Source organism: Apis cerana, linkage group LG5 (assembly GCF_029169275.1).
Source record: "Apis cerana isolate GH-2021 linkage group LG5, AcerK_1.0, whole genome shotgun sequence".
Lineage (NCBI taxonomy): Eukaryota > Metazoa > Arthropoda > Insecta > Hymenoptera > Apidae > Apis > Apis cerana.
The window spans coordinates 5172506-5196165 of NC_083856.1; the positions used below are offsets into that span (position 1 = coordinate 5172506).

The window sequence follows — 23660 nt, forward strand, 5'->3', positions numbered from 1 at the left end:
GAGAGAAAGGAATGGGGATTAACGGTATCGCTTTGATTAAGTGGTTTTAAATGAAAGTTGGACAGGCAGTGGTGTACGTGTCCCACAGTCATCCAAAACAGTCGGATCGAAACGAAAGATTCTTTCGAAGGGCCACACGTGAAACGGTTGTCATCGTTGGGAGATCATTGGAGGATGGGTTCAGGGTTCAACCACGCTGCGGCTGACATTTAACGAACGGAATTAAATAATGGTATAAATCATTTTATTAAAGACCGTCGAACCGATACGCGAGAAATTGACCGATATATTCAAAGGTTAGGGACGTGCACGTGTATATTCTCACGTTAATGAAAGATCGGCTTTAAATTAAATGGGAGAGAGAAATTGAGAGGAAATTTAGATGGTTAAAAATATCGCGAAGAATTCTTTTTACAGGATAATCGAAGATTAGAAAGTAAAAATGTGTAAATTTTTTGTTTTTATATTAACAGTTTTTTACTCTTTTGCAAGATGAAAATAAGATTGTAATAAAATATGCGGATTAAATTCAATTTTAACTCGAGAAAATTATCTTTGGCCTTTTGACTGTGTTAATTATTGGAGCCCACGTAATGAATCATAGATACGAAAGTTTACAATAGGATATATGTATTCAAATTAAATGTTGAATTGTAATGTTGTAATGTCGTTGAATATTAAATCGTAAGACGTAAATTAAAAATCACAAAATTGAGAGAAAGAAAGTTTCTCAATGATAATTCTGCGTAAACAGAGAATTTTATATTAATACAGAAGTAGATTTGGTTGAAAATTCATGAAAATTATTTTAGTAGTTAGTATATAACATGGATAATGTAAATCTAATCGGCAATATTTGATCGGTGTAATAAGCTAATAAACTTGTTATAGTTATTATCATTATTACGTAATTTTCTTGTTAATTTCTGTATCGAAACACAATTCTCCATTTATTTGATCGGGACTAATAATAACAGCTGTTTAGAGAAAGCAAAAATATCGGTCAACGCTAGAGAACAATAGAGAACGGTATTAGATTTATTGATCATGCAGATGCAAATAATTGAAGCGATCATGGGTCGATGGCACGTCATCTTTTAATAGATTGTCCAATTTAAAGCGAATCGTATAAATCTTCTTTCGCTGTACAAATTAATAATTGATCTACATATTTCACATTTATTATAAAAAAAAAAAAAAAAAGAAAAGAAAAGAAAAGAAGCGAAAGAAAGTAAAATCGTACCAGTCAAATAAGGAATCTTTACAATAATTATTAAATAAATTTTAAAATAATATTATAAAAAATTAATTTTGATTTGTAAATTATGAACGTCGTGAGTAAATTTCGTTAGATTTAATATTCTATGAATTAATTCATACATATTATCATCATGCAATATTATATGAATTATGCAATATGCCACATTTATTTCGCTTACCTGAATGTTGCAGGAGAAGAATCGCCTCGATGCACCGGTGCACCTGCTGTACCCATTGTCGCTGCAATGATAAAATAATTTTCTAGTAATTAATTTCTCTTTTTCTCTTCAATTTCTGAATTTGAAAATTTAATCAAACCAGAATTTCTATCGTGAAACCTAATTATCCCCGTTTTATTTGAAAATTTGTGCCAATAACGTTTCTCCAATCCCTTGAAATTTCGGTCAAAGATCCAACGATCACGGCACGAAAGCATGGCGGCCCTCTATCTCTAATCGGAAATTCACACTCCGTTAAATCTGGTCGATGGTGGTTCCTCGTTAACGAGCTTCTTTCCGAGAAAACTCGAAGGAAGTACGGGGCGAAGAATTCTTTCTTTTTTAACCGCCAACATTCCCCAACGAGCCAGTCGAAAAATGCGAGAAATGCGATTCGACCGTCTCCCTTTTTAAATAATTCGCGCGCAATCCTTTCGAGAAAATTGCGCTCCCTCGATCGACTCCGTCCCAATGAAATTTTCACGTGGAAATCAGGTGAAACGAATGCAACGTATCAGTTTAATGCACTTAAAGCGCAGTTTAAAGCGCGGCTGAATCACCGGCTCGGATTAGTTGAATCCTACTTGTTCAACTATTCGCAGGGATTTTTAAAACGTGAGAAGGTTTAAAGATTGCTTTTAAAAAAGATATTTTTTTCCCCTCCCCTTTTGAGGGAATGAAAAAAAAGAGGGAAAAATCATCGCGGGAAATATCGATATTTTAAATCGAATCTCCTTTTAATTTTTCTTCGATGGATCAACATATTTTTTAAATAATCGTACCGATGACATAAATCCTGTCTGAAACTATTGTGAGATGATTACATTTGTACAAAAAAATCATTAATTATTTCTACGAAGTTGCCGACAAATGTCAACAAAATTCGATCGAGAAAGAAATAAAAATAGTGCCTTTTACTCGAAAATCTTCGAATCGTAAACACTTTCGCAATTTCGATTACCTTGCCACCTTCCATATAATCGATCCCCCGATTAAATTAATCAAGCTCGTGCTATCTAAAATTACGCAGAAACTCTGTTTCGAAATTTAGTTCTGAGAAATCGTGAGTATTTGATCGTAAACTGAAAAGAACCGTAATGCACCGCGATTAAGCCTGACCTACGACACGGTTCTCTATCTCAGCGGTTCTCAATCTGCATGTTCTCTCCAAGGATTCGCTGCTTATTTTATTCGAGCTGCATCATTAAATCTCGAAGCTCGTTACATCGATAACTCAGCTATTGATTAATTTCTCTAAAATAAATGAAGATGCATTAGACACGTAGAAAATCTCGTGTTTGTACACGAGATTAAACTAAGATTGTTGTACGCGTAATAAAAGATTCATAAATATGTAAATTCATTCTTAACTCGGTAATTAAATATTTAATATTAAATATTTTAAAAATAGTTAAATACAAGTTTATCATTAATTATATATATCATAAAAGCATATTGTACGTTATTAAAAAAAAAGAAAAAGAAAAAAATTGCTTTTCCCCCATAAATTGAAATATAAATAATAAGAAACGAAGTTCCAAATAGAAATCAATTTACAAATTTTAATAACGATAAATTTAATTAAATTCGATATTTTTCAATCGCACGGAACATCCACTGAATTATCCACAATTAAATTGTGATCAATATCGCTTCCAAATAAACAATTTCATTAATAATCCCGTCATTTTAATAACAATCTGCAACAACCTACGATACAATACAATATTTGTCCACCGAAGATACAAAGGGTACAGAAATGAATTGAAAACCACTGTACAGGATCATTCGAAATGCTGCTTTCACGAGATACGATTAGCCCTAGCTTTCACGTTCCCTCGAACGTGTTATTAGCTCTCGATTTCTTCGATACCTGTTAGATCGTTCCACTCGTACGACTCCCCCCCTCCTACGTTTCATTTACGTAACGAAATTCGCGAACGAGCCACTTGCCGTCCTTTCAAATATATCCTTTGAGGCGTCGTCTCCTCAAAGACGGCAGAACCGGAAGCGGCCGCGATTAATCTTGGCCGAGAGCATCCTCGGATAAGAAGGATTTACCGTGAATCTTGGGCAAGAAGTTGGCTCGCGTCAAAAAATACCCGCGGAAAAGTAGTCCTCGAAGCGTGGAAAAGACGGCGTGGTGGCCGGATTGAATTTCCGCAAACCCATCTCTCCACGAGAAATGATGGGATAAAAAATTAATTTTCCATTAATTTTCAGCGAGGGGAGGATTGAAAACGTTTCGCATTTGGGGTTTCAAGACCGTCTTCCAGTTATCCCGTAATTAATATTAAAAGAAAATTGTAAATGCGAGGAGAAATCTCGTGAATATTAATACGCGATCATGGAAATAGGAAAGGATTGCGGAAGACGTTATAATTTGTTATTTTGTCCTTTTTTTCTTAGCTAGGCTATTTAATTCTGTTCAAATATTTTCTTTCTAATTTTAAATCGTGAATATATATCGGAAGAATTTTATATATTAATATCATTTATATCCTTACACTTTATCGTTCAAAACTATTGCTAAAGAATTATTAAAAAATAATAATAAATAAAACAAAAGAGACGAAGGTCGACATTAAAAATAATTAGTACTCACTCGACATCGAGACACTGCCTGGTCTGATGGGCGACACCACCACCACACGACCTGGAACAGGAGCTGGCCGACGACCAGGGTCCCCAAGTTCCTCGTTCAGCCTCGTCCGTGTCCAGCACAAAACTGCTTGGCAGATAGCTCTCCCCATGTTGTCGGCGATGTCTCTCGTGCCTCAATTTTATGTGATGCTGGAACAGAATCGGGGAAACACTTAGCAACGCCATTCTCGTCCGCTAGAAGTTTGCTTACGGGGTCGGGCAGAGGGTAGCCAGAGGGGAGAAGAACGTGGGAATACCCAAGAGCCAACTGTCTTGCTTAAGTGCACCTTTTATTCACCTGCCTCGAGTGCATGCAACGGGTGCATTGGCGACCTTCGTGGGGAACAGCGTAGGCGTGATCCCTTTATCGGTCGGCCTCGATAAGGTATAGGCTTTTAGCGGTGATGAACGACCACTCGCGACAGGGTGAACTACGTTATCGTTACTAGCAAGTGTATATTCGATCGGTTTATGGGCTAGATCCACGTTAAATGGCTGTTCAAGTGTGTGGCTTTCTTTTCGACGCATCCGAATGGGAACACTTGGGGAAGAGTTTAGATTCTTCAAGATTGGTTAATTAATTTTTTGTGAAATTTACTGGATAAGATTAATTTCTAGACAGATTATGAATTATGTTGCATAATTTTTATTGCAATGATTTAATGTATTAACACTTATATAATATTTAAATACTTGGTTATTTGGTTATACAAAATTCAATAAAGAATATATACCATCTTGATAAACGGAAAGAGTACGAAATATATATTCAATGGATGTAAATTAATTTTTGATAAGCAACTTTCTCTTCGATAAGTTGCTTCTTCCAAAAATCGTGCACAAATATTTTCAAGTTTACACTTTTACCGTATCCTATATAATTCCATTTATATAAATAAATTAACGTCATCCATCCTCTTAACTACTGTTTGCCACGAAGAAAGCAACGACCACGGTCATCTTCCACTTTCATCCTCGCAAATTAGAAATCTCGAAGAAATATCACAGCTTCCGGGTTGACCCAGAAAGAAAAGCTCGAGATTAATATCCAAGCAAATAGGACGACAATCGCGCGATCTTGGAAGGATTCCCATCCTTTCCACTCTCCTCTCTCCGTTTATCGCATTTCTTTCGCCTTTAAAACGACCCTCGCATAATGTTTCCACCATTTTCTGGCACTATTCCAATCAGATTTGCATTGGCCGGTTGTAAAGTGCATGCCCTCCCAAATAAAATTATTTAAAATTATTTCTCTCGACACTTTTATTCAACTTCTCCTCCTCTCTCTCTCTCTCTCTTTCCTTCCCTTACACACACACACGCAACATACTTATCATTCAACGATCCCCAGATCCAACAGAGACACCATTTGCACTTTAACCTCTCTTTCCCTATACACGTAACATCTTCCCCATTCGACCAATCTTTATCGTTTACTCGCAATCCCCAACGAAAAGATCCACTTTTTTGCACTTCAATCTCTCCTTCTCGTTCCTCCCTATACACGTTATTCTTATCGATCTTTATCGTTTGCTTCCACTTTTCAGATCCTGGTTGGATCCCGAATAAACCAAGTAATGGGATCGAAGACGTCGGTCGCCTCGAATCGAAAGGAAAGGAGAAGTTGGTTCCCTGTTCGACTGACGTTGGTCGGTACACAGTTCCTCGAGATTATTAGGTCCTCGAAGGAAGTTGGCAGGAGTTTCCTTGGTAGCCGGTTCAAACTTGTCCCACGGGGTGAGTTAACCTCGCGGCACAATTTGGAAAGTTTCGTTGATCGAGGTGTATCTCGGCACCGATAAATAGCCGTGATAAATGAACCGGGCGAGGGCCCCTTCATTTTTCATCGACTTTATTAAATTTCTTGCAGTTCTCCAACGCTTGAACCCGTATTTACGAAGCAATGTAATCGGCCCGCCGTAGGTCGAGGTAATGATCGAGAGGAACGATCAGCGAGGCGCGAGAAAAAGTAAGTTAAACGAATTTTTTGTTTTCTCTTTCTCTCTCTTTTTTCTTCTCCATGAGATATTTATCTCGGAATGATATATACGAGGATAAGGTATCGATAAGGTGCACTTCAAAGAGGTCAGTTTTTATCAGATGATTGATAAGGGAATTATCCTGTTAAAGTTTTTGGAGAAGTGTTCAAATTTTTATTTTTCTAATTTTTCTAATTTTTAGATTTCTTCGAGGATACGAAAAAAAATTTCCAAATCATCAATCTGTTACATTTCGAAACGTTATAAAATTTGTAAAATAATTTCTAAAAATTTGAAAGATAACCCGTACGAAAGGTATCTGTTTTCGAACATTACTTCGACAAATTAAAGATATAAGTAAGATCTCTCGAGGGACGAAGCGTGGAACAAATTCTCGTACAACCTGTTCTGATATCGAACGGTGTGTCGATGGATAATTGCTTCGAAATTGTTTCGTTCGGGGCATCGTGAAAACCAATTTAAGGTTCACCTGCGGGTTAACTACTATTTTATATTCGAATAATCAGCAAAGACAGACGAGGAGAATGAGAAGAGATGTTTCATCCGATTAACAAACGAAGAATCTCGAATCATATCACAGCTTGTGAGAGATTGCGAAACGAGATTTCCCGAGAGTTATTTAACTCAAAGGCCGATGTTTGAATAAATCAGTGTTGTTATCCAACGTCTCCAAACTGGCTCGACCAAGATTCGAAGATTTTATAAGCTTGACTTTGAATTACCTGTACAATTCTTTACGCGCGTCGATCAATTTTAAAATAGCAAGATTTCTATTTATACTAATGATGAAAGGAAGAATTAAACGTTCGACAAGTAATTTCTCCACTCGAGACAAAAATATTAGAAAATTTATGAATTAATGGTTATGACTTTCTGGACTCGATTTATCTAATCAAAAATTCTCAAATCTTGTTAAACATAATAAAAAAAAATAATGGCTTTAATTACAAATTGTTATTTATCATAGGATTTTCAAATTAATTCAATCGTTAAATAATTCTAGAATCTTTAAAATTCTCAAACACGGAACAACAAACAAAGAGAATAGAACGAGACAGAACAAAAATGCACTTTCGAAAATAGGAAAGATTTACTATAAATATCGCAAACAGCCGTATTCCACAAATTAAAAATTCCAATACTCTTAATCGTTCGAAAACCCCTCTACTATCTATTTCCAAAAAAAACCCATATCCCATCCATCTCTTTCCTTGTAAATCGATCCTGAAGGATCCTTCGTTAACCTTTTGTTCGAAGGACGATACGCTGGCGAAACCGGAAATCGTATTGAGGGAGAAAGAGAGAGACGTCGAAAAATTACGATTCCCTTTGCGACTTGGCGCGTAAATTACACGGTTCTTCTCCCGTTGGACACGAAGAAACTCGCGTTTTAACGCGCTTCTTCCCCCCGCCTCCTCCCTTCGAGACATGGACCTCTTAGAGAGGTGTTTTGCAACGTCGAATCGCGTCCACAGGGTTTTATTATAGTCACCCACGTCGCGGACGTGCCATTATTATCGTCGTATATATTCTCACGTTACATCCTCCACGCGACACACGGCACAGATGCTCCTCCACAGCTAGGAAAAGAAAAGCTCGCGCGCGGAAACGCTTCTCCTTCTCTCCAGCTCTCCCATGTGCTCTCCCACGCTCCACAAAAATCCACGTACAGCTGTATCAAACTTATTTACGGCTTGCAGCCGGCTTGATCTCTTATTTTTTCTTTTTCTTTTTCTTTTTCTTTTTCTTTTCGCGGTTGCGAAGGGGAAGGGAAAAAGCGTGGGGCTTTGAAGCTCGATACGATTTCGCGACGCATCTCTAATTGCGAGTGGGGAGGGGGAATGCAAAGGGAATGAAAATATCTTCTTCTGGAATTAAATCCCTCAAGATGAGATATTCTGAGATTTTACCCGTATTTTTTCGGATTTGGAAGCGTTATTGAGTGTCGTTTGTTTGAAAGCTTCACGCATTTGGATGGACGGATAGGGAAGGAACGAGAGGAGGAAGAAAAGTGTTGTTACTTTGAGACGTTTCCTAAAGTAATTGGATCTGGGTTTTACGCTTTCTGAATTTCTGGTTTCACATTTCTTTTTCATAAATTGAATAAATCCATAATGATAATTTTAACTTGATAATTTTTTTAATATCCATAAATAGAAATCTACGCGTAAAAAGATACAAAACATTCGAAGCAGAGGATAAAACGGATGCTCGTTTCCATAAAAATATACAATTGAAATATTCAAAGAAGATCACTTTTTTAAAAACTCCAATTTATTATAGGGGAAGACTCGGAGAAAAATTCAGATTTGTCCAACGCATGCCACCACGTTCTCGGAACGTTTTAATTAAGAGGGGTGTCCTCGCTCAATTCGCCCCATGACACGCGAGCCACGCGCAAGATTCATCGGGCAGCTGTGCAGATTCCAAGATCTCGAATAATTATCAATGACTCACTCCCAATTCCCTTTGAATACCGCGGTCACAAGGGGTTGGAAGATGGCAGGAATTGGGGCCTCCGCCAATTCTCTCACAGCAATGCAGCAGCGATCACGACGATCGCTAGGCCCGCGATAAATCAAGTAATTAAAACGTTGCCTCTGGTGACTAACCGTGAGCTACATGGCGAGGCCCAGCTGCTTTAGAAGACGGTTTACATCATCATCGGTCGACACACGCGATCGACTATTTCTGAGACCGAGACCGCGGCGACAGTGGACGGCGTTTTCAATTGCAATTAAATTGCGTCCAATTATGGCGGCCGCAATTCAACTTACACTACCGGCTTTCTACTTTTTCCCCGTTTTAATCGGTGGAATAAGAGTCACGGATTAACCCAGTTCCCGCGAGTCGCGTCGAGTGTCTGTCATTTGGTTTATTTGTGGAACGTTGTCTGATGACCATACGCCTCATTGAGACGTTTCATGTGTGGGGGCCTACATACGCTATGGGATTATTGGACACGGTGAGTCATATCACATCACGTCCATTCTTGATAACTTTTAATTATCCGACGTGCGAGACGGAGCTGCGTGGATTGTATGGAAATCGCGTAATTTCTAAAGGAACAGTGAAACGTCATCACTTTTTATAGTTAAATGGATTATTACGATGTCGATGATTCTTCTGAAATTCTTTCAAATGGCGAACAAATAGTTTGGATCGCGTTTCGAAATATTATATACATTTGGAATCCTTCATTTCGAGTAGATTCGTCAGAAAAATAGTTCTAAATTGATCTAATCGAATTCTCTTTTTCGAAAATAGATTAAATTTTAATTCCAAATATCTTAATGGGGTATTCGTTAAGGCTGGGTAATAATCGAGTAATTCCCCGAGTAAATTCCAGATACCAAAATTCCCCGTGTAAATTTGAATTTTACGAGATTTGGTTAGAAATTATCACGACCTGGGACAAATTATTTCACCGTCCATTTGGCCGGCCGTGCTCATTCCAAATGTGCATTTAGAGTCGTGCGCGAACGCCGTGCCACAATTACACAAATTATGTCAAAGAATGCGTTTAACCCCTTGCGATATTCAGCCGTATACTATACCCGTCGCTGCATTAAACCGGGACGATCGTTCAACCGTTTCTGACATCAAAGCGGGGACCTTACAATTGCTAAAGGTTTACGACGTTCCACGGACGGCTGGCTAATTTATGCTAATACGAGGTGGTTACGCGTCGAGGAAGTGCAACGTCCGCACCTTTGCGGCTTGACGCGTAGCCATTGCAGAAAGATGTTGTCCAAACGATCGTGGAAAACCAGAGAGGAACACCATTTGCCCCTTAACGATCTTCCATCCCCTTCCGATTTTTTACTTTTTTCAACAATCGAACGTACCAATATTTCCATGAAATGTCACGCGAATTCAAAGGAAATCTAGGATGAAATATTTGAAAAGGTTTATCGAGAGCTTCGAGGATCAAGCTTGATTCAAAATCTCCAAAAAAGAAGATCTAAGGTTTGGAAGGAATTGTAGAAATTAAAAAATTTCGAGAATCAGGGAGCTCTTTACAGAGCTCTGAATTATTTCTAAAAACTTTAATCCTTTTAACAATTTCTATTAATCAGGTCTCCTCTCTTCTTCCGCTCTCAAAATTTTCATCAAACCTGAAAAGAATGTTGAACAAATTTACCGCGAATATTGTTAAGACCGATTCATTGGCCAATTTCCATCGAAATCGACACGGATCGAGGAATCTCGATCATCTCGCTCGTTTCTAATGATCGATCCTGTACTCGATTAGCCGCGGCAGTGGATTCCGGCGCATCGCACGTCTGCCGTGGCGAGATACGAAACGTAACCTGTTAACAGTGAAACATAATCCAATATCACGGGGGCAACGATCCGCGGGAGAGGCTTTCTGCGACCGATCGAATAACTCTCACATCCGTGCCACCGCTTCTCCGCGTCGAGATTAACATAATCTCGATGACAGTGAATTAAGCTGCTCGATCGTGTACCCTTACCCGTCACGATAAAACGATCGCCCCTTCCATTATCCCCGCTCGTTCGAAAAACCATTTCACACATTTCGTTCATAAGTTTCGCACGTCTCGAAACTTATTTTGAAACTTATCGGAATTTATTCGAGAGAAATAGTATTCGTAGCATTAATTTTAATATGAAAAAAAAGAAATAGGAAGAGTAATTAATAATCGATGTTTCTATCATTCAAGAGATTTTCTTTGATAAAAATTTCTTGGAAAGATTCATTATTCCCGTGATTTCGAAATTAATAATATAAAATATATTTTTGTCGAATTATTTCCCTGGTCCAATAAACGGAGCATTACTGGTCAGATAAGCACGAATGCTTTTTGGTAGCAACGTCCTGGCAATAACTTCTCGTTGCAAGAAATTGATCATTAATCAGTAGCACACTATGAATTCGCGTTATAGAAGGTGGGGCCAGAGTTTGGAACAAAAACGAGGATTTAAACGCATCCACCAGCCACTTGTACTCGTGAAACTCTGGAATAGTTGGCATCGTTGGAAAGATTCACGCGCGGCATTCGACCCTTTGGATCTTAACTTTTCTGGCAATCGTTTCTTAATTAACCAAAGAAACGGCGAGATTTCTTTCCGTAATTCCGTTATACATAAATTGAGATTAAACCCTTCGTGATTTTAATGGAACGTTTAGTTGTACGCCCATTGAAATTTGGTATGCCGGTTGAGGAACACGTCGAGGTCACGTTTTCCATATCTCTGTTCATACACTTTCTCTGTGTTGTAATTGGAACAACGAAATGGAGAAATAAAAAATAATGTCTATATCATCGCTCTCGATATGTTTATATATATATTTATCAACTGCAATTACTTTTAAGAATTTTAACAATTGAACTGTGGGGTATAGAGTGATCAATCTTCTATAATTTTTAAGTCTTCGAAAAGTATAACAATGTGCTAATAAGAAAAAGTAATGAATATAACGAGGATGATTGGTGAAAGTGAGAAGCTGAAAATAGCTGTGAAAATAACGAGGTTGAACGAAATTGATATTTTTCGGTATCTTTCATTATTATTAAATATTATTTTTTCATGACACCTCTTGGTATTATTTCGCTTCATAAATATTTTATTAAATTTGCATATTTTACTATACCATATTTCTTTTATTAATTAAATTACCGGCAATGAAAATGCGAATCGTCATTTCGTCTCTTAATAACTTTCTGAATTCCTTTCTCTTTTTCCTTTCTCTTTTCATTACATGACATCTCTATTGTGACAATTTATATTTACGAATTTCTCGAACTTCAGATATCTAGTTTACCATTTTTTTTCTTTCGCTTCGAAGAATAAACGAAAAATTGTTTTATTGATTTCAAGGAAAAAATCGGCTATAAAATTTATTGCTTTTGACACTGGCATAATATACGTTCTTTTCCCTCGTCATCGCCGTTCATTCTCTTCTCCTAACTTTCACTGCCATTGTCAAATGCATCGCATTAATCCTCGTTCCACAAGAAAGAAAGAAAGAAAGAAAGAAAAAAACTCAACTTTCAAAAAACTTTCAACTTCCTTCCATCGACTAATTATCCCAACACGCAACCAAATATTTTTTCCACTCTCGACAGTAACACGCCCCCGAAGAAACACCATTACTATTCCGAAAATATCCGAAAACGTTCGTTAGAGATCACGAGAAACGCGGAGAAACAAAGTCTACTATTGCCGTACCTGTGACCAGGCACTCGAAATTCGGCGATGGTACGAGATTGCGCTTGGGAAGAGTTAATTAAACGGTTCGGGGAAGTTGATGTCGCCCGGGTCAGTCGATGAACCGTGAACGATCCACACACGCGCACACACCTTTCCCTTAATAATCGAGGCGCGTATACATTCGTCCGTCGATTTCGCCTGCTCGAGATCCAGGCTGAACGACGCCTCTGACATCGCCGGTCATCGTTGACGAGCCGTCGCTCCAACCCTCGCGCGTGTTAACGACCGCTTCGTTTTTCTCGTCCTCGCCATTTTCGCCGTGGACAAACGAGGGAATTGCGAATCTTCGAGCTGATGGACTGGATGAATTATATCGATTTGGGTAATATGGGGTAAGAAGCAAGATTTGAGTTTTTGTTTATTGATTCAGTTGATATCGATATCGAGATTGGCGAGGTTGAATATTAAAGAGGAGAATTCGCGAAACTTGTTTTTTATATGCGCAATCTTTCGAATTATTAGCTCTGCTTTTTAGTATAGTATATTAAATTTTCAGTTTATCGAAATTCGATTGCACCTACTCGTTTTATTGAAGTTCTTTAAAGGAGAAGAATTTTATATCATTTTTATATCAGAGGGGACTGAAATCTGCGATACATAATTTATTATGGAATTTAATATTTTTAATTACCTTTGAAAAACAAGGAGCTATTTGTGCTATTCGTAATAATTTGAAACTTGATCAAAAAGTTTTGAAGATAATTAACATTCTAAATTATAAAATAATTACACAAATAATAGCGATCAGAAATTATCGTATTTCTTAACTATTTTGAATCTACAAACTTTAGCTTTTGTGTTTGTGTTTTTTTTTTTTTTTTACGTTTTATTTACTATTTATTCCACCAAGATAAAATTAAAACTCGCCTCTACTTTTTCCAATTTACATCGGAACCGCGAAGAAACAGCCACGTAAAAGGAAAAACGAGCGAATTAACGTTCGTGAAACGCAAAGAAAGAACGCAGATCCAGAAAACAAAAGGCGTAATTGCAAGAAGTACTTGGCCACTAACTTTTCGAACAACTGTTTTATCTCTCCTCTTCTTAAGAACACGTTTTAAGAAAACACGGGAAAAGCGTCGTCGGAATAATAGGAAGATCTTTAAAGCGAGGAAAAAAAATTAGCCACGCTTTTCTCACGTCGCGTGAGAAGTGAAGAATGCAGAGAAATTAGCCTCCGTGCTAATTTCGAAAATCGCATGCAGGCGACAATACATTTTTGTTTATTAAAAAGAAAAAAAAAAAGAAAAAAAAATGCTACGATAAAAAATATAGCCTATTAAACGAAACATAAAATCTCTTCGTGTTCCTTTTTTACGAGTTGTATAGCTGTGAAAGCGAGAAAAATTAAAGGGGTTTATAAAAGGGGGATTTAATTACTTCATTTCTAATCCATCGTGACTAATAAGTAAGGATTTCTCGTAAATTTTTCGTTATTGGAAAACAGTGATTACGTTTTTACGTAGTAGAAAGTAAAAATATTTAAAAATAGATTCACTATCTAAAAATGGTGAAAAAATTTATACGTGCAAAGACGTTGATTTGTGATACAGCTTTGGAGAGTGGAGATCTTAAAGATAAAAATAAACATAAAACTTGATTGAGATTTGTTTATAAGTTATAAACAATTAAGTTTTGCATTAAATGAAACGGGATGGTGATAAAATGACAGTATGACAAAGACAGAGCAGTCAACTGATTTTTTTGTTTGTTTTGACTTTTAGAATCGACTATATAAAGGATATATACCATGAATATATTACCATCTTGTATATGTTTCGTTTAATATCTTCATTCAAAAGTTTCAGAACATTATTGCAACTTTTATGATCTTTTTTATATCACACATTGAAATTTTATTAAAAAGAAATGTATTAAGATTTTTGAATCGTATGCATATTTTTATCTGATTCAAAAATTTTTATAAAACAATATTATCAATTCTACCGGAACAAATTTTGATAATTAAATCATTTTCTCCTCCGCTCATTCATCATTTTCTTTCAGCATAAACCACGCTCAGATTATTTATATACCAGTACATCTTTTCACACTCTAAACCTAGTATGAGAACGTAGGTCAGTAGTCACGCAAGATTTTCTCTTCCATTCATTGCAAATGTACGTGACAAGCCCATGCTTTCTTCCTTTTATTATAGTACACATATTATTCCAAGTACCATATCTTAAAGTTCTTTTATTTCTTTCTTCTCTCATGATTCTCTGAACCTACTGATCCTTCATGCGTACACCATAAACAGAAAAACACCGTACTGCAATTACAAGTGCAAAGAAAACATACTTTCTCCGAGCCACGTGACGACTTCCGATCATCCACGTTCCCGTTCGAGAGGCTAAGTACCCATTCGATTTTCAATATACAGACTTTCGAGATTATTTGCATTCATCTATGGCGATTACCACACTTGACCTACCAGAAGAATTGCAACGAGATTTCTTCAACTTCTTCGAAGATCGTTTAACCGGATAATGGACAGTAGACATTGATGATGGCAAAAAGTCAATAAGATTATTAGAATAAATCAATAAGATCATTTCATGCTTATGAACTTCCAATTACATCCATGTTCCCATTCAAAGAATTAATTAAGTATTTATATTCTCATAAAGCTATCTCAAAATTATTCGCTTTCTTCAGTTTTTTATACTTATTAATTTTAAATATACAATATTTCATCATGCATTTCACTTTTTCTTTTTTAACAAAAACAAAAAATTCTGATGTGCAATTTTTCAAAATATATTAAATATCTAATATGGCTGGATATTTCTGGAATTAATCCATCTTTAAAATCTCCAGATCATTTAGAGTTTCGAGCGATTTATCTAAAGAAACGCAGCGGGATTTTTCAACCAGCCATCTAATCAAAATCAAACTGCCAAAGGCTGTTGATGACGGTAAAAAGCGATAATAATAGGTGCGATTTCCTCGATCTTCAAGTTAATAATCTCCTCGGTATCGTGATTTTTCAGGCTATCCTCACAGGCTGGATTTAGAAACGTAATTTCCAGATGTCGGTCAAAATATCGACGCGAGCATGACACGAACATGACACTCGTGAAACAGATACGATTTTGGAAAATGAACGAGGCTGGTATTTTACGCGTTCGTGGATATTCTGTCACGCGTGTTACCGGATTGCGGGATATTCTTTCCCGAGTGAGTGTAATGAAATCGACGCCGGAAATGGAATGGATGACTGTCTCGAAACGTGGATGATCGAGAAACGAAATAATAAATTTGAATTTTTGTCTGTCTGGTGTATTGTTATCGGGCAATGGATGGTTGTAGCGCGTTTTCATTTATTGGAAGGAAATTTTAATCGATGTACGATTATCTGGATTATCTAATTATTATTTGAAATCATAAGTAGATTCAATTTCTTCGATCACATCGGAAATAATAAATTTGCATAAACACGGTTTAATAAAACAGAAACTTTTTCGACGATTAATCAACCATCATTTCTTCAAACAAACTCCCGCAGAATTGGTCCCAAGACGAGAATACGTGGAATGGAAGCACATTCGAGAAGCAAAGTATCGTGTAAAAGAGCTAGAGAGGTAACACGATCCGGATTCATTCCTCCGGTGAGTTATTTCTCGTGTAAGACGGATGCGAGGTATAGATACATGTATGAAACGACAAAAAAGGGAAAATCCACTGTGCAACCAGATTATAGTCCCTCGTTCTTTGACTTTCTACCCTATGTTCATTCTATCATTGTCCTGAAACTTCCTTCTTCGTGAAGTATGTCTGGGATTTTTAAAAAATTGTTTTCTATATCCAGTTTCAATGTATTGAATGTATGAAAATGTGAGGATCGATTAGAAAAATTGTTTTAATGATTAATAAAATCGTTTCGTTGTTATAGTTTTCTTGCGAAATGATGAATTGGAAATGTTATTGATAATAACATTATTAATGATCGTATTGATTAATCCTTTGATGTACTGATTCGTATAAATGGACAAAACTAAATTGATTTGTGCAAATTCATGATAAGAACATAGAATAATTAATTTTAATATTGACATCTTTCAATAAAATAAATTTATACAGTTACTTAATATATTACTTGCTATAATATCTATAGAATGTAAATTTATAATATAAATTTTTAAAAAGTCAATTTGAAAACAGATAACAGATATTTTGGTAATTGATTTATATTTAATATTAAAGAATTGTTTATATATTAAGATTTATTATAATAGTATATAACTATATACTATAATACATACTAATATTTTATCATATTGTTTCAACTGTGATATTTTGTATCGAATGTGACAGATCACCCATAATCTTTAATTCAAGATTAGCAGTCAATAATTGAGGCTTGTTTGATATAAATTCTACTTTCCACATTTAAATTGTGTTCATTAAGATAGTCGAATATTGGTGCCGCGACCCTTTGAAACTCGAATCATCGATGATTCAAAAGCAATAAACACGGGAGAATCGAAAACGTTTTATCTTTAAAAATGAAAACGAATAAAGTAAATAAAACAAATAAAATACTCACATGTTTCGCAAGAACGTCGTGCAGGCATAATCCTATAATAAATATAAGAAGCACCGACGACCTGAAACAAAAACAATATTCACCTTTTACTTTACCATTTAAATTCATAGTTAAGAATGAATCGAAAATTTCTTCTTTATTAATCTTTTTTGAAAAGAAATTTTATGCTAGAAAATAATTAATAATACATTAGATATATCTTATGATTATAAATAAAAAGAATTATGATAATTATTTTCCTTTTTCGAGGGGGAAATTAAATTTCATGTAGATATAAAATAATTTTCATTTTAACGTATAATGAAGAGCTATTGACTCGAAATAAAGTATAATCCTAAATTACAGATATGTAAAACTGATATCGTCATATCGAATTGCATGTTTTTCAAGGTTAGAATTAGCTTATGCTTATTTTATTATTATATTTTATATCTATCAAATCATATCAGTTATTTCATAATACCAGATATTTTACATTTTTTATCATTTTTATACGAAAAAATAATAATAAATAGAAATAAACACACGTTTAACGCGTGTTTTTATGAATCTATCCTAACCTATATGTATAAAAATAATTAATAATGCAACAACGCACAACAAATATAAATTTCTAATCAACATTTTAAATTATACATTACAACATTCTTTTCTATTTACCTAGTATTTTATAACTTCCATTTTCATTAAACAGAAAAAGAAAAAGGAAAAGACGACGGTTAACAAATCAGCATTGAAACAATCACTTGTCCCGTGTCACGATCAATTCACATCTGTTCTTCCCTCAATCCGCTTATTCATCTATACGAATCAATCAACCGACAAGTAATACCGCCAATTAAATCAGCTAAGAAACCGCAAGTTAATTATAAGCTGAACGGTCGTTTTCCACGATAAATCAAACGCAACGGAACCAAAGTACGCGAGCCGGCGCGAAGAAACTGGTCGCCGCCATTGACCCAGACTTTGATTCTTGCGTGAACGCTGGGACGAGTTTCACCGCGAACTTGTCCCGCAAGTTGTTACGTCACTCTTGGTTAGACAGTTACATGCGCCATTACGCGAACGCGTCTTAATCGTCATCGATATTATTGATTACGATTTCGAGATAGAAGACATGATTTAATTTGGAGATTTTTAAGTTGAATTTGTTACAAAGAAATTTTGATACAAAGCAAGTGTACAGGTCTATCGTTGAAATAAATGTGACATAGGAAAAAAGGTTATAAATATTTGTTTGAGGTTATCTTTCTGTTTCTAATTCTATTGTTTGTATTGTATTAAATATGTTTTTTTTCATAAAAAGAGAATGTAATTTCAAAAAGGAAAATAAAACTTACTGAAATATAAAAAGTAAATATTCGTTTTGTTGATTTTTTTTTAAAACGGAACACACTAATTTGACTAAAAAAAAAAACACTAATTTGACTACATATGTACATTGTAAAGTACATTTTTGCATAAATCATTTTTTCGAAATATATTTTCAAATTCTTGTTTAATTAATTGTTACAGCAATGCAAGATAAAATAAACAAAATAAACTAAATTGAATATCTAAGAGTTAAATATTCTAAGATTTTAAAGATCTATTAAACAAATTTCTTCATTAAATGCAGAAAAATAAGTGTGTTTTATATTCAATCAATAAGTGATCAGTGTACAAATTAAAATTTAGTTTCGATTCATTCTTATAAATCCTTCGAGATTTAAAATATGAACTAGAACTAGATTTTAAATATCTTAATCGTTGAATATCCAAAAAAGAAAGTAAAAAGAAAAGAGGTTAGAATAAAAACAATACAAAAAAATCGCGTATTTTATTTTCCAAAACCCATTGCAAAGTGCAATCACAACAATCACGTAAATTCTTATAGCTAAAATTTAAGTAATTAAACAAATAAGATATCATTTTCGAGAACACTGACTGAAATCTTTTTCATGTGTTACGAAACCGGAACGAGCCACTGGGTAATCGAGCCGATACTTCTCCCCCATCCGAGAATTTATAGAGAGAACAGGCGAACCATCACGCGCTCGTTGTTCCCGGCTGTCGTGGACGACGCGATAAATTATTTCACAGCAAACGCTCTCTCTCCCGCTATTTACATGCGAGCACGCGCCGAGGCTGCCGATAAATCTACCAACTGTCTGAAATTGTATGAATTAGTCGCGATGCTCGCTACTTTCTCGTCTGATTTATCGGATGGTATCGTCCTGCGAATCGGATAGCGGATCTCGTGATACGTGAGCTCTTTGGTTACCGTGATTTCACCGTGTTACGGCATTAAAAACGTCTCCCTTTTTAAAAGATTTGTTGTAGGAAGCAATTGGAATCTATCTTGAGTGGATGGATTAATTCTGTTGTACATGACGATGGTTTGATGATATATAATATTGATATATTAGCTTGAGGAAATTTTTAAAACAAATATAAAAATAATAATTATTTCTGATCTATATCATTATATTTAAATAGTTCCTGAAATGGGATCATCTAAAAAAATTTTAAAAATTGAATCTATAGAATGCATAAAATATTAAATTCAATTAAAAATTCTAACAAATAATTTACCATGACTTTTCAATCAACCACCATTTACCCAGTTACAGCACAATTATTCAACAATTACTATGTTATCATATTATTATCTTAATTTATCGTTTTCCAAGAAAAATCAACTCATAGAAAATGAAACTATAAACCTATAATCTAAAAACCATCGACGCCATTCATCCCAATCTCGTCTGAAGAAGGCTATTAAAGCGCACAATATATATTGAGTCATGATTATCGATACAAAGAGAAACGGTTAACGAACAAAAAAAAAAGAAGAAGAAAAACGGCGATATCTTCAATCAGTACAACGACTGTTGTGTCGAAACGTGAATGAACGTGTTTTTCTGCTGCATCGACGCGCGTCGTTGCGTAAGTTCTTTGAGTGGGCGTCATTCACTGGTTTGGAACGTTGCCCGGGAACTGGCGCGAGTCATTCGAATCGTTGAATCGAATCGTGGCGGACAGAGAGAAAAGGGAAGAAAGGAAGAGAAAGAGAGAGTTATAGAGGACGTATTCTGCTATCGGTCGGAGGACATAATATTCTGGTGAAAAATGGCTGGCCGGTGCTATTGGCCGAGAACAATGCGAGATGTCGTGCCGTTTTAATGGCCGGCGAACAACAATCTTGCCCCTGCCGGATATAAATTGCTAAAAAGCTCGTCGCCCGTAAATTCCGCCACGCAGCTTCCTTCGCGAATTATTTCCGGCATTCCCTCTCCCGGCTGGTTGAAGGGGGATTTATCGTGCGGTGAATTATGCCAGAAGGATGGAAAAAAGAATGTTTGTTTCGTTTAACGGTATATGTTTCTTTTCTTTTCTCTCGAATGATGAAATTTGAATTTTTATGAAAGATATCTTTACGTGAAAACTGCTTATTAATGTTTCGTTTGTAATGCTTTTTTTAGATATTTCGCGGGAATTAAAATATTTTCACCCTTTTGGCTACCTTTTGTGAAAATTTATTTCAATGGAATGAATCGAGGGAACATATTTTAGTCAGCTTATAATATGATATTTAAATGATAATTACAAAATCTGTTTCTCGATAGAATTAACCTATCATTATTTACTTACAATTAGAGAACAACCTAATGCATTTACCTCGCTTACGGATGAAAGTTTTATCCTCTAAATATTCTCCTATAAATTTCAGGAATATCCATTCAATTTCCATTATAATTTTACGTCCATGTATACCAATAAATTTCGGCGAACTAGCGAATATCTTCTTCAACTCACAATTACTTTGCAACCGGTCACAGATGCGAGCGAGGTGCACTTGCGCCGAGACGATTGCATAAAACATGACAGTAATCCACAGGGGGATCTACGAGGGCGTTAATTGGAACGCAGTTTTCAAAGGTCTAATTGCGGCCGCGAAATCCTCATGATGTTTCTGTTCGGGCGTGAAACACCATGGCGCGTAACCGGTTTCACTTGAAACACAAGGACTGGTTTATATCGTATCCTCGGCCTTGACGTCTGGATGCTTCGTGGGTGCGGTAATTGGTCCCAGGTGAATAATTTTAATTGGGTGGCGAACCTGGAATTGATGGTAAGTGGAATTAAATGGCTCCACTGGGAGGCGTAGCGATTCTAATGCCGACTGATTATGAAATTGCGAATCGCGATGCAATTTCGTACTATGATTGCTAAGATGTAAATTCAATTATTTTTTCACTGCTTGATATAAAAAATATTCGTCTATCATTATATATTTATTTATATATTGATTGAAATTTTTAAAGCTGAATCTTAAAAAATTGAGAAAATTTTGCTTTATCAAAATATTCTAAATTATATTAAATTCTCAGTGATATTTCGTTTTTCCAACAAAATAATTAATAAGTAAAAAGGTATATATATAAGGTATATATTATAATTAAAAAAATTTTTCTATAATCTTCAAAATAATAACAAAATATAATTATTAAATATTGCAAAATTCGATTTTAGAATATTCCATTATGGCTAATTTTCAAGAATCGATGAATTCACGCTCAAAGATCCTTCAGTTCACATAGCATTCTTTACGATTCCAAGAAAGGGTTAAGGGTTATAAAGCAGGCAGCAGTTAGTAACTGCGAAATTTATAGTTCGAATCGAATGAGATTCGAAACGACATGAATATGTAAAAGCAATGGGATCAACCGAACTTTTCCAGAATGCTTTTAACAAGACTTCTATAGATACGATTCGTTACAGACAAGACAAGTTCTTCAACTTATATCACTTCCACTCTGTTATTAAGATCAGAACAATTACAATAATTCTAAATTTATGCAAATATTACCTTCTAAATTGTAATAAGATTTTATATCCAATTTTCGAAGATTCAGATAGATATTCCATTAAATTAATGATCATTTGCTATAGTTCTCTAATTCTTTTAGAGAACTCATGTAATTTAGAATTTAAAAGTAAAATAATTTATTTTCGTAAAAAATTCAGTTAGTTTAAAATTAAATAATTGACATAAAAAGCTTTGAAATTAAATATATTTTATCCATGAAAGAATTTTAAATGAGAATAAGAATTTAAAATATTTCACCATTCTAATTTCAAAAAGAAGAGATTCGTCTTCCTGCCTTTAATTTATTCATTCTAGAACTATATAATTCATGTAATCATAAATCAAAAACGAAAATCTAATCTATCTATCTTACCATTTCTATTTATTCTTCACGCCTATAACCTATAAAAAAACGCGCCATATTCAATTCTGACAATATATAAAATTAATAATCGATAAATCAGTTAAAAAGCGATGTAACGAAGCTACTTACGTATGGATCTATGACCACGATCAGATATTGCGTCGTACTTTTGTATACGCATATCGTTGCGTTTTTACAACTTTCAGTATTCTGCATATCGATACTACTAATGAGCCTGTTGTCCACAACTTGGATCCACCAAGATTTCATCGCGGTTGCCTCTTGAATTCTCTTCTCCCGTCGTTTATCGTGATTCTATTCTGTCCAGCGTGCGAGCAATTTGTGGTTTAGGTATCCAACTTTCGCGTAGAAACGTGCTACTGTTCGTGCAGATGTTGACGAGAGGCAGAATTAGATAACAAGGAAACGTGGTTTCGGTTCGTTAAACTGCTAATTTCACAGTACGAATCGTTCTGCGATTTGAAAGCTCGGACTTTAGAAAAATTTCTATCGAAATTGTTAATTCTTATATCAGATTTAGAAAAGACGCCATTTTGTACGTTAGAACGAATGTGTCTTACTTCAAGTTGAATCGATAATCGAAAATACAAATGAAAAGAATCGATCGATTATTTCGAGTTACGAGATATTGCGATCTCGTCCGATCTTGTCCGAATTTTTCCGAATCAGTTCGTAATCCGTAAAATTCTTGAGAGTTGCATTTTGACATATTTCTTTTGAGATTTAATGTAATTATAGAAGAATAAAGTTATTTTAAAAAGTGAAAGTGAAATTGTGAGTGCATATAATCTATATCAACATATAAGATGAACAAGTATTTGGTAAATCATTTGATAAAACGGTAAATGAAGTGGTAATCAAGATACGTGTTGAACCAAGAAACTGTGAATCCATTTTAAAAGTATAATTCTACATGGAGCATCGGATTAAACGATCAGCAACGCTGCTAATTCGTTAATCATAAATATTCAAGAGTCAATTAACACGGATACGAGGGTCGTGCACTCTCGCCGGATCAATTAATTATCGATTTCCATTACGCTTGCGTAATGACCTATTAACAACGCACGCTCGAGATCCTCTGGGCCGAAACTTCGATTTTAATGTCATGATTCGTGAACCTACGACTTATCCCGAAATTATGCTTTATCGATTTTGTGTTCAATATCAGAGATTAATATCAGAGTTCTGAAAATTGATTTATGGATCAATTATACGATATCTTTTTGGAGAAAAAGAGAATTAAAACGATACTCGTTCAATTATATTCACTCACATTGCAAACATAACCTAAATATGTGATCATTATCTTTCACTGAACTAGTACAAACAAACAATTGCGACTTTCCACATATAAATGTAAGTATCTTTTTTATTCAAATTATATCATGAATTTCACAAAATTATTTTATGATCTATACGTTCCAAGTTTGATCGGTCAATAACAAAAACGTGAATATCGATTACTTAATGAGTTCGAATTGACAGCGATCAAGCGGGATCCCGAATGCAT

At 35.1% G+C, this 23660-nt stretch overlaps 2 protein-coding genes and 1 long non-coding RNA gene across 11 annotated transcripts in view; 1 reads left to right on the top strand and 2 right to left on the bottom strand.

Annotated features, from left to right (window-relative positions):
- LOC107996569 (papilin) overlaps positions 1–23660 on the bottom strand; it is a 124765-nt gene that overhangs the window by 30276 nt on the left and 70829 nt on the right. For 8 of the 9 annotated variants that reach the window (XM_017054677.3, XM_062074596.1, XM_062074595.1 and 5 more), the window contains exons 2-4: positions 16911–16971; positions 4084–4271; positions 1440–1500 (exon numbers count right to left, since the gene is read on the bottom strand). In XM_017054677.3, coding sequence (XP_016910166.2) covers positions 1440–1500; positions 4084–4271; positions 16911–16971 — 310 coding nt within the window. Of the gene's footprint in view, positions 1–1439; positions 1501–4083; positions 4272–16910; positions 16972–17570; positions 17867–23660 lie in introns of those variants that run through there. The other variant, XM_062074597.1, reaches the window with a different exon arrangement.
- LOC114577358 (uncharacterized) lies at positions 21876–22826 on the bottom strand. The gene is made up of 2 exons (XR_009829626.1): positions 22256–22826; positions 21876–22164 (listed from the first exon to the last, which is right to left on the bottom strand). It is a non-coding gene; the product is annotated as an uncharacterized LOC114577358 (long non-coding RNA).
- The window catches only part of LOC107996570 (radial spoke head protein 6 homolog A), an 81368-nt gene continuing 81103 nt past the window's right edge, over positions 23396–23660 (top strand). Inside the window, exon 1 of the mRNA XM_028666079.2 lies at positions 23396–23506. The gene's annotated coding sequence lies outside the window, so the exon portion shown is untranslated. The remainder of the gene's footprint in view (positions 23507–23660) is intronic.